The sequence below is a fragment of the Vicia villosa genome, linkage group LG2 (assembly GCF_029867415.1).
Source record: "Vicia villosa cultivar HV-30 ecotype Madison, WI linkage group LG2, Vvil1.0, whole genome shotgun sequence".
NCBI classification, from domain to species: Eukaryota; Viridiplantae; Streptophyta; class Magnoliopsida; order Fabales; family Fabaceae; genus Vicia; species Vicia villosa.
Window position 1 is genome coordinate 11,922,570 of NC_081181.1, and position 12,443 is coordinate 11,935,012.

Below are 12,443 nucleotides of genomic sequence, written 5' to 3' on the forward strand. Positions count from 1 at the left end.
ACTCTGATATTCAGAATTAGGTGTGTGAATATTTAATGAATATTATCACTTTGTCACAATTTGCCTTATGTAAAATTTATTGACCATTTGAGTTTAATCGCATATTAGATATTTCAAAACTAACGGAGATGTAATTAAAAAATGTTATTCCGTCTAAATTGGATGAAACAATAATAAGGACAAATAATAAAATTAGATGAAATGCATTTCATCCTATTCTATTACATTCCATTATCTTTTTACCGATCTAACGATAAAATATACATTATTATATCAATTCCATTTCACTCCATCGCATTCCGTCAATCTAAATACACTCACTACTAACCACTAAAAGTTCAGTTTACATTTAAATTGACAGTAGAATATTTATCGCCATTAAACATCTTTAGGAAATTGGAGTATTTTATTTTCTTTTGTGGCCACAAATTAATATTTGGGCAAGTTATAGGTTCTTCATTATCTATCATTCCTACTTAGATTGGTTCGGCTTCATTGAAATCCAACCAAACTATCACAATGGACACAATCACCTCCACTTCAGCCTCACTTACACTCTCTCTCCGTGCGGTTCCGGTTCGTACAGTTTCTTCTTCCATCTCTCTAACCTCATCTCTTCTCTTCCCACGCTCTCACTCATCCTCCAGGCACAGACTCTACTCCGAAAAAAGAAGATTCTCGAATTCTCCCTCTGCGGTTCCCAAGTTTACAGTCAGGTGCGGTATCACGGAAATCAACGAGAGTCAGTTCAAGGAAACCGTATTGGAATCTGAGCGTCCGGTTCTTGTTGAATTCGTCGCTACTTGGTGCGGTCCTTGCCGGTTGATCACTCCCGCTATGGAAGCCCTAGCTAAGGTCTTTCTCTCTTTCTCTAATTTTCGATGTTCTTGATTCACTGATGTTTTGTTTATGATAATTAATCTATTGCGAAAATTCTGGTATATGTTGAGCTGAAATTTAATAGGATGCTTTGTTAGTTATTTATCTTTTTTAGTTAATGCATTTATGAGTCATTAGAACACCAGACTTTTCAAAGCAATGAAACAACAAAGTTTAATAGATAGTGTATAGATAGATACATGAAGCTGACATTATTTGCAATTTAATGTTGGCAAAAGTGTAGAATGCTTTATAGCTTGTGGAATGAATATGATTGATACCTGGCTGGGAGAAGGGCCGTCTTTGAGGGCGTATAAGGCGAGTAATTGCACAAGGTCCAAAAACTTTCACGGGTTAAACCGTAGCTAAAAAAGGTCTCACAAAATATTTGTTATCATTAAACTATGGTAAACCTACAAAGAGCCTCTGAAAACTTAAGACGGCCTTAGATATGAGCTATGTAGTAAATGTTCTTCGAGATCATAGTGTTTCCCAACTGAATACTCTTATTCATCATATTACAGGAATATGAAGACATATTAACAGTTGTAAAGATTGATCATGATGCTAACCCTGAGCTAATTAAAGAGTATAAAGTTTATGGACTGCCAAGTGTGATACTCTTCAAGAACGGGCAGGAAGTTCCAGGAAGCAGGAAGGAAGGTGCGATTACAAAGGCGAAACTTAAAGATCATGTCGATGTTTTGTTAGAATCAATATCAATTACATAGTGGTTCTATATGTGATTTCAAATTGTGACTTTTTTTTGGAAAACTAGTTACATGGAAGCAGAACTATTTCTGTTCCATGTCTGGTATGAGGGTTTAATAGGCTTTTACACTTTCAATCTGCTGTATAATCTGTATTATTTCTGAAGCTGCATATACAGCATATATTATGGTAAAGAAAGGTTGTGTTGAAGCTCCTCTTTGATATATGATCAATGTCTTTCCACATTTTACTGGTTTAAAGGTATTGTACTTATTTTTCATTTTATAGATAAGTTTGAGATGGTATTTGTGAATATTCATTCATGATTATATAGATTCCAATTAATGTTGGAATTCAAAATCTCTTGCTAATCTTTCTATCATTCACAAGTTCAAATTCACTGTGTTGGTATTCAATGTTGCACTGGAAAAACTTGTGCAGGAAAAAAGTGCTTTTGGTATTTATGCGGGTTCAGATTCAAATTAAAATCGGCTGTGGTTTGTTTGTAGTAATGATAATGATTTTTTAATGAAAATTTTTAAAGTAAAGAATGACACAAATATGAAGCACATTGATTGCTTAACTTAACTAAGCTAAAGCATCGTAATCTACAATATAAGAAAGTTAACTGATCTGGAAAGTACGTTTCTGCCCCTTTGCTTCCCCAAGCTGCCACATGGACACCTTACTTGCTCTCCTTTTCTATACCACCGAGTCTGATTTCAAAACAAGCCAAAGAAAATCTTTTCAAAATTTTTGAATATAATAATAATCATTTTATATTGCTATGTTTCTTGGTAAACACAATTATAACCTCTGCCATACTCAAAGTCTTTCTCAAAGTCTTTTCATTAGGTTTTGTTACTCTCTTTCTATCTACCTCAATCTTTTTCCTCTTTCTCCAACTCACGGGCGATTTGAAATCTACACCAGCTTCCATCTTCATCCATCTTTCTACGGGTTACCGGCGATTAGTTTGGTGGTGGTGGAAACGGGTTTCCGGCGACGAGTGTGGTGGTGGTCGGATTCAGATTATCATCTTTCTAACAAAAATATTTGCTATTATGTTTTAACGTTCAGATTTGTGGTGGCAACAACGGGTTACCGGCGATTAGTTTGGTGGTGGGGAAAACGGGTTTCCGACGACGAGTGTGGTTGTGAACGATTTTGGATGAATGGGTTAAATTTGTTGAAGATCTATGAAGATGATGACGAAAGATGCGATTCTGAATCTCGGGTGAGGTATTTCTGGTTTTTGTTCTTGATCTCTCTTCCTTATCCATTGTCAATTCTCATTAACAGGACTTTTTTTCCAGATCCGACCCTTCCATGGGATTAGGGTTTCAGAGATCTCGGTCGCAAGTTTTTTTCAATATGGTATGTTTAAAGTTCCAACCAATGTTTTGTTGTTCTATAATATTCATTGTTAGATTGTTGGGTTATGAATCTTGGTACAAAGACTCTTTAGTTTCGCTGAACCGGCTTTTGGTTTCTGTTTGGTTTTGTTTTCTGCAGGAACTTTTTGTGGTGGTTATGCGGAATGGTTAGTAGAATTTTGTGGGAAGTGACGGTTCGAGTCGGTGATGTAACCTGTTATAACAAGGTGAAGGTGCGTAGACTCTTAATTTTTCTCTCTTATCTTCTGAACTAATGCAGAGTTATTGTATGGCTTGAATGATAATGTAAACTATTTTGAATATTGATCTGAATGTAAATATGGTTGATTGAATTCTGGATTGGGTTTCAAGTAGGATATTGAGGTGTTATGGGTGAGTCATTGATGGCAATTTGGTTTCACTCATGCAGGTTTGATTAATGATTTGAAGAAAAACAGAGTGTTCGATATTGAAGGAAACAAAGGAAGAAGGAGGCCAAAGGGAGTTGACTCTATACAGTGTATGTAGTTCTAATTAACATATTGGTTTATCCTGCATATTGTATATCAATGATAAACCGTCATGGCATTTTGCAGGTCTGAACTAGCTCGGTTTTTATGGGAACCAGTTTGTTATTCGTTTCGGTTGAGCTTTATGCAGGGCTGCAGTTCTGATATGGTTTGTTTTTTTCATGTACGAATATGCATAGTAAGTGGTTGAATGGTATTTTGGCTTGAGTGTGGTTTAGTGGCTTGAGTATGGTTGTTGCTGTTTTGTATTTTCTGGTTTTTGCTACAGGTTTGGAGTGTTTTCTACGACTGATTATTAAAATTTTAAATTCTACATCCTTTTGTCTCTTTTCACCTGGCTGGAAACATTTTTTCTGATTTTGATTTTACCGATGAGGTTTGTAACTTGGATCTTGACGACGAGCATGGAAATCCTTCTCAAAATCATATCGAGGTTCCAAAAGATGATAATTCTGCATATGGAACAGCCTTTGCTGCTTTTCCAACAGAGAAAGAAGGGAGAGAAGCTTGCCATGCCATTGCTTCTTTTTTTTTTAACTTTGAAGTTCTTTATACCATGCTCTATGTCAGCTTCATAGTTTCTTTATGTCAGGGACATGATATATCAGGAAAGGATAACCGTGTTCATTGCTCCTTAAATATCAACACAGAGACAGGACGCTTGTCAGCTAGAAGGCCAAATCTGCAGGTATTCTAATTTGTTTGATTTATAAGAAATTTTCTCTATTAGGATATTTCCTTTTAATGGTGGTAGTTGTGAACCTGAAATTTCTTAAAGCACTATTCATTTGATCATTGACCTTTATCTATGTGCATGAATTAGAATCAACCTGCTTTGGAAAAAGACCGATACAAAATCCGTCAAGCATTCATCGCTGCACTAGGGAATTCTCTTATAGTTGCTGATTATGGACAGGTTAGTAGTTCATATTTTGTATCTATTTGGAATATTCTCTAGAAATTTTAATCGGTTAACAGTGTTATGTATTGTTGCAGCTGGAACTTAGGATTCTCACGCATCTTGCCAACTGTAAGAGCATGATGGATGCTTTTAAAGCCGGCGGAGATTTCCATTCAAGGACTGCTATGAATATGTATCCATATATTCGTGAAGCAGTTGAGAAAAAGGAAGTGCTTCTCGAGTGGGATCCTCGGCCTGGTGAAGATAAGCCCCCACTTCCTCTATTAAAGGTATAGAAGCATGATTTGTTGGTTTAGCATTGCAAACACCTTTTTCATAATTTGTTCATGACTCTATTTGTGTTTTCCCCCTTCCATTTTAGGATGTGTTTGGTTCTGAAAGAAGAAAAGCTAAAATGCTTAACTTCTCAATTGCATATGGGAAAACTCCAGTGGGGCTATCTAAGGATTGGAGGGTACACTGAGTTCTATTACGTATTATGAGAGATTTATTATGCTGACGAGTGTCCATGATTTATTATTTCATTGTCGAGAAAAATTCACATGTTTTTTTTCTTTCTTTTAGGTTTCTGTGAAAGAAGCTAAGAAAACAGTTGACCTTTGGTACAATGACAGAAAAGAAGTTTTGCAATGGCAAGAGGAACGTAAAAAAGAAGCTCGTAAGTTTCATTGTGTCTACACATTGCTAGGGCGAGCCCGGAAATTCCCTTTGATGGCCCAAGCTAATACCTATCAGAAAGGTCACATTGAGCGTGCTGCTATTAATACTCCAGTGCAGGTTCGTAATTCTTTCGGATAACACTTGAGAATCACATTAAGGTTAATCTAACATAGAGAACAAGGAATAGTGAAATAACGTTTTCAAAACTCACTTATAAATGCATCATCATATTCCAAAGTTTTTATCAAGGTGATAGTGCAAATAGTGTTTTAAATAAAATATCATGGTTTAATTGTATTTAACGTCACAATATCGCATTCATTCATACATACAGATTTTTCTCTATGGATTTCTGATTTGTAAAATGCAACAGGGATTCATTCATACATACAGATTTTTCTCTATGGATTTCTGATTTGTAAAATGCAACAGGGTAATGCTGCTGATGTTGCCATGTGTGCCATGATACAAATTTCCAATAATAAAAAGTTGAAGGAGCTTGGATGGAAGTTACTTTTATCTGTTCTGATAATTCAACACTTTGTCTTATTCTCTCTTATATTTATTTCTTTGCACTTGGAGTGTAATTCAAAAGTAAAGAGACTTGGAGTGTATGCTAAATTTTGATATTGGTGAAGCGGCATCTCTTAGATTAAACTACTAGGGACTAAACTACTATTATACTAATCATATTTTTTAATTGAAAATAATATATACTTTACCTATAATTAATATATTATACTAGAATATAATTTAATTAGTATATATACTGTTAAATAATTTAAAAATATTCAATTACCTCTAACAAAGTTAATATTATTTATATATATTAATGAGATCACACCAGTGGCCATTCGTGAGGACGCACGGGTAACACACCAGTAACGTGTAAATACACGGGTAACCATATTAAAATCCGCGTGAACGCACTGATATAATATATAGAAAGTTAAAATATATATTATTGATGTAAAATAATTTTGGATTTCGATCGCACGGGTAACACATCAGTACGATGTGAACGCACGAATAATCATATCAAAATCCGTGCAAAATTCTCAGGTTTTTATATTTTTTTTACAATTAAAGAAAATAAAAATAAAACTTATGCCACTTGTACTACTGACTTTTTTTTTTATATATTTTAAACCATAGTTATTTTTTATGAAAAACGGTGTCGATTATTTTTTACAAAGTATGTGTTTAAATATTTTTCTTAACAATAATTATTTTTAAAAACTTAAACAATTAGCTTTCAAATTTTAAATAGATATATTTTTACCAATGCCAAGTTTTTAGATAATTACACTACAAAAAGTATGTCCATTTTATAGAAAGAGATGGAAAAAATTATGTATCATGACTAACCTATCAAGTCTATAGTTTTACACTGTCTATAGTTAGACTCACACGCTCTCTTTTTTTCATTTCTCCATTGTTCATTCCTATTTTCTTCACCTACTTCATGATTTGCACTAGATTTTTTGCACAAAATTTCTTGGGAAGACAAAACTTTTCTGCACCATATTTTTTACATATCTAACATATCATATAACATCATTACACAAGCTATTATCCCATTAATTTATTATGAGAGGAAAGAGATTTTTTTCCATATTCTTATTTGATCTCCTTTCAATGACCATTTATCCCATTAATTTACTATTATATAATTTTTTTTATTGAAAGAGAGTGTACCGAAAATCATGTTGGAGAGAGAATAATCTACTATCTATTCATTAATAATAGATTGACCAAATTGCCTAAATTACCCTTTCACCAAAATTTATTTGCACTAATAAAATGTCATTTTTGTAACTAACAAATTAAGTATTCACTCTTTCAACTTTATTGAATGAATGCCCCAAGTGTTAGCTTTTCATTGGTCCGAATTAAATAACATTTTCCCTACAACTTTAATGCATGAGTGATGACATCACATGTAAGCCATGGATGATGGAAGTCATATTTAAATTTCCCTTACATTTCATTTTCCCACACTTTCTTACTTTCATTTTAATTTTTCTTAATTTACTTATTACCACAAAAAATATTAATAATCTATTTTTAAATTTTAATCTTACTAAAAATTTCAAATTTCTTTTACATTTCATTTTTCCATACTTTCATTTTAATTTTTCTACATTTATCTATTATCGCAAAAAATATTAATAATCGATCATTTAATTATTATTCCCAAAAATATTTAATTATTTCACGGGCCACTATCAACTCAATATTTAATCGATCATTACACATTTTCTCTATCTTAATTAAAATTTCAAATTTCTCCCACATTTTTTCACACTTTCTTACTTTTATTTTAATTTTTTTCTCTATTTATTTATTATCTCACGGGTCACTATCAACATAATTTCTATTTTATTTTAATCAATCATTGTCTTTATTTAAAAGATAATATCTTTATTTTTATTTTTTTCTCCATCTCACGATTTTTTATCATTATTTAATACAATTAAATTTCCATGATTATTGTTTATTTTACATTTGTTTTTAAATATATTTTATATCGCATCAAATTATTTTTTTATTTCACGGGTCATTATCAACATAGTAGCTATTTTATTTTAATCAACAATTACTATTAATTGAGAGATAATTTTTATTTTTAAATGTTAATATTTCATTTTTATTATCTCCATCTTATAGTATTTTTTTATATGATTATTTAATATAATTGAATTTATATGATCATTTTTCATTTAAAAATAAACCATAGTAATCTATATCGTTTTCTTTTAATTGTTGTTGGACCGTCAATTATTAAATTACCTGACTCAATTTTGCTATTGTGTTCTTAACGTATCTTAAACATTTTTTTTTGTGGATCATTGTTTTCTATATAATTATTGTAAAATTTACAATTAAGTAAATTATTTCATATTTTTCATTTATATTTAAAATTTTACATTTGCATTTGCTAAAATTTTATTTTTTCTCCAACTCACATATCCTTTTTTATATGGTTCTTTATTACACACAAAATTAACACATGAATACGATAATAATGTTTAATCTTAAGGGTCACTTTCAATACAATGCCTATTTTATTTTAAACAATAATGACTTTTATTTGAAAACTAAAGTATTTATTTTCAAATTTCAAAACGATTCCTATGGATATTTGGTTTTCAAAGAATTGGGAGAGCAACCAATAAAACTCTAACTCTATTCAAGTAAAACAACTCCTTTTAATTATGCATATTGCTTATAATTCCTTTTATTTATATTATTCATATCATTACAAAAATACTACACCAGAAAAAAAAATCACCCGTGCGGAAGCACGGGTCTCTGACTAGTTTTTGCCTTTTCAAAATTTTGACACTTCTATTAGATGCATGCAACTCTTCCTACTTCCCAATGTTCCAATGCATGCTACTTTTCAAAAAAAAATCCAAATTTCAAAAGGCTACTTTTTCTTCCCCTACTAAAGTTATTTTTAAATTTCATTTTTTTATTTTTTAGATTTTTAAAAACATCTGCATAAAAATCATTAGCAGATAGGACTCAACAGTTATCCAATTTATTTCAGTTTTATGGGTACTAGATGTTTTTTTTATACATTTAACTATTACTTTTGTAAGGTTATCGTACATTTTTCTATATATTTAGATTATTATTTTTTCACGGGTATCAGATATTTTTCTAAACATTCAATTATTATTTTTTCACGAGTACCGAACATTTTTCTATATATTTAATTATTATTTTTTCATAGGTACCAGACATTTTTCTAAACATTCAATTATTATTTTTTTCACGGGCACCAGACATTTTTCTATACATTCAGTTATTATTTTTTCATGGGTACCAGACATTTTTTTAAACATTCAATTATTATTTTTTTACGGGTACCAAACATTTTTCTAAACAATCAATTATTATTTTTTCACAGGTACTGAAATTTTTTCTATGCATTCAATTATTATTTTTTTCACATGTACCAGACTCTTTTCTATACATTCAATTATTATTTTTTCACGGGTACTAGACAGTTTTCTATATATTTAATTATTTTTTTACGGGTATCAGATATTTTTCTATATATTTAGATTATTATTTTTTCACGGGTACCAGACATTTTTCTAAATATTCAATTATTATTTTTTCACGGGTACCGAACATTTTCTATGTGTATAATTATTATTTTTTCACGAGTACCATACATTTTTCTAAAAATTCAATTATTATTATTTTCACGGGTACCAGACATTTTTTTTATACATTCAGTTATTATTTTTTCACGGGTACCATATTTTTTTTAAACATTCAATTATTATTTTTTTACGGGTACCAGACATTTTTCTAAACAATCACTTTTTATTTTTTCACAGATACCAAATTTTTTTTCTATGCATGCAATATTATTTTTTTCACAGATATAAGACATTTTTCTATACATTCAATTATTATTTTTTCACGGATACCAGATATTTTTCTATACATTTAATTATTATTTTTCACATGTACAAAATATTTTTCTAATAAAAAATATACATTTGAAACAAATGCGCGTCCCGTACCAAAACCCGTGCGAACGCACGGGTTTGTTACTAGTTTGTTGTTTGAAATTTGATTTGATGGCAAAAAAACATAACAAGTCAACATCTTTAAGTGATTCTATAATCAAGTGATAGGAAGCTATCCTACCAAAACTATAAAATTAGAGTTTCAACATTAAAAGATAAAGACATTAAAAATAAATTATGAAAATAGAGATAAAAAGATAATTTTTGATTTCATTGATTTTTAATGTGTCTATGACACTACATATATAATGTTACTAATGGACCAATAATTAAAATGCCCAAATACTAGTGGAAAACCAATTCAATAACAATTGAACTAAAATACCAACTAATATAAAACCTTAAATTAATCATTCTAATTAAACTAAAAATATTAAAATATAACTAAATACTCTCTATCATTGCCGCGGGGTTCACTTGAATCTTGTCCTCAAGGTTCTAAAATAACTCCTTGATCCCATTGCTTAAACGAATGATGTCTATCAAATCTAATATACTCAGTTTCCACACCTTCAGTGCCCACACACTGCTTCACCACTTTCAGAATAAATGCAACAGTCATTAACTTATCCTGACTAAACCCAGCATTAACAAATGCATTGACAAAAGTAGCATCAAGGTAAGCATCACATACTACTCCAACAAGTTATATCCTATGTGGTTTCCTCTTGTTGCCACCAATTTGTTCAGGTTCTTCATTATCAATTCTTTCCCAATAGCTCTCTGTTGTTGTTCCATCATTATTCTCCCAGAACAAAAATTCCAAAAATCTAGCTCTCAAGGATAAAAAATGACTAGCAAATCCTGCTGAATTTTGATGCAACAAGATTTCTGGAACAAGTATATTTCTAAATAATGTAAATATCAGCTGTACCAATTTCCAATCATCCTCCGTGAATTTATTAAGTTCCAAATTCTCAAGTGATTTTTCCAAAATGGACACTATCACTGTAGCAACATATCTGTTAGTCACTGCAGACTTCAAATTCCATAAATACTCCAACTGCTGAGATACATCTGTGGAACCAGGCTCAATTGGCATTGTAAGGAACACCAAAAACTTCACTGTATTCATAAGCATGCTACAATCTTCGTGGTAATTATCGGTAATCGGTACCAAATCCTTAGAAACTATATTCCATTTGCACACTTGCTTGAACATATCACATGTTTGCGGATCGTCATGTCTCAAAAACCTTAGCAAGTCTTTCAAGTTATCGAAACACTATTTTCCTTTGGAATAACCGAGTCAGTTTCCGTCGCCGTCTTCCTTGACAGTTAAGTAAGGAAACAAAACATCATCTTGTCTCACAAATTCAATCCTGCTTGTTAGGAACTTGGAATATGGCTGATAATTGTAAGTAATAGATCCACCCATTGTTGGTTGATGTAACCTAGCTCCAATTAGATTTAACAAAGAAGTTTTTCCACTGCCTGAGGGACCCATCAATTCTAAAACTTCACTTGGATTTACACAACCAGTGATCCCTTTCAATATATCTTTGGCAACACCTTTTGTCATGCCGTTGAGCACTACCTTGTATGTGACATTAGTGAACTTTAGATATATTGGTAGAGTAGGTTCAGTTTGAAACTTTGGCTTATGAATTCTAGCTTCAATCTCTTCAGTTGTTTGAGGTGACACTGAAGGTGGTTTGGGTGCAGAACATTGATGCAGGTCCAATTGAAAAAATAATAGTATCATATTTCTGCTGTCTTGATTCAATGTGCTATTAGGAACAATTTTTTCTGACTTGCGTGGGCTATTCGTAAACTCAATTTCCTTAGTCGCAAGTGGTCCTGGATCGTAGGTCATGGAGATGATGCGCAACACCTCTGCGGCGAAGAATCTGGCAGCAGCTCGTTCTCGCATTTGATCAAACAGATGGTCTCCAGAAGTATCAATGCTCAGAGAGAAATCAACAAAATTAGCAGCAACAGCTACTGTAGTACCACTAGAGGAGTCACCCCGTACACGATTAAGAACAACAGGATTTGTAGGTGTTCCAAAATTCGTATTTTTGCCACTGACTTCATAAGCTAATTTGTCAACAATGGTAGGTCCAATACAATTAGTATTGGATTCAACATGAGTAAAAACAACAAGAGACATAGAAGAAGCAGGTTCATGCGTCCTTTGTAAACCATTGAAGTACGCAGGCACAATAACCACAACCTTAGTTATTTTATCATTCAAAAACTCCAAAGCACCATTCTCAAGACCTGCTCAGAAATTTCTTCAGCTGCAAAAGATTTACCGATAGCGGGACAATCGAGTTTAACATTACCGTTATCATCTCTGGTGGCTCTATAAGAGACCTTCTTTGACTTGTCGTCAACCTCAGACATCTTCCTTACGATAAATCTCTTGGCGGAGAAAAACTTGTTCTCATGATTCACAACCGCTTCCCTCGTTGCAATTTGACCGACCAACCTATCACCGTTCTTGGTATACGCCACCGCAGACGGCATGGTTCTCTGACCCTCGGCGTTGGTGATAATAGTTGGTTTTCCACCTTCCATGGCGGCAACTGCAGAATTGGTGGTTCCCAAATCGGTAACAATGACTTTCTCAGTGACGACTCTGAGAGTGAAATCCTTCTTAAAGGTTTTGCTGCTCAATTTAGGGAATGTGGCGCGGGTGAAGGGAGAGAAATTACAATTGAGTTGATTATCGAAGAATAGGGTTTTGGAAATATCAGAAAGGGAGAAATTGAGGGAGGAGAGACGGTTTATGGATCTGACGGTGTTTTTGAATCTTTTCTTAAAACAAGACACTTGCAAATGTTTCTTAAAAGAGGGATGAGTTACT

At 32.3% G+C, this 12,443-nt stretch overlaps 3 protein-coding genes across 3 annotated transcripts; 2 read left to right on the forward strand and 1 right to left on the reverse strand.

The window, feature by feature from the left end:
• Positions 1–434: 434 nt before the first annotated feature.
• Positions 435–1,814, forward strand: LOC131649175 (thioredoxin X, chloroplastic-like). The gene is made up of 2 exons (XM_058918927.1): positions 435–855; positions 1,404–1,814. The coding sequence occupies exons 1-2, from the start codon at positions 520–522 to the stop codon at positions 1,608–1,610; spliced, it is 543 nt and encodes a 180-aa protein (XP_058774910.1). The 5' UTR covers positions 435–519; the 3' UTR covers positions 1,611–1,814.
• A 2,035-nt stretch (positions 1,815–3,849) lies between these two features.
• On the forward strand, positions 3,850–5,738 carry LOC131649176 (DNA polymerase I A, chloroplastic/mitochondrial-like). Its single transcript, XM_058918928.1, has 5 exons — positions 3,850–4,184; positions 4,320–4,412; positions 4,493–4,872; positions 4,983–5,195; positions 5,511–5,738. Exons 1-3 carry the CDS (start codon positions 4,053–4,055, stop codon positions 4,691–4,693), a joined length of 426 nt encoding a protein of 141 aa, XP_058774911.1. The 5' UTR covers positions 3,850–4,052; the 3' UTR covers positions 4,694–4,872; positions 4,983–5,195; positions 5,511–5,738.
• A 5,142-nt stretch (positions 5,739–10,880) lies between these two features.
• LOC131648568 (uncharacterized) lies at positions 10,881–12,154 on the reverse strand. The gene is made up of 2 exons (XM_058918317.1): positions 11,920–12,154; positions 10,881–11,854 (listed from the first exon to the last, which is right to left on the reverse strand). The coding sequence occupies exons 1-2, from the start codon at positions 12,152–12,154 to the stop codon at positions 10,881–10,883; spliced, it is 1,209 nt and encodes a 402-aa protein (XP_058774300.1).
• Between the last annotated feature and the right edge of the window lie 289 nt (positions 12,155–12,443).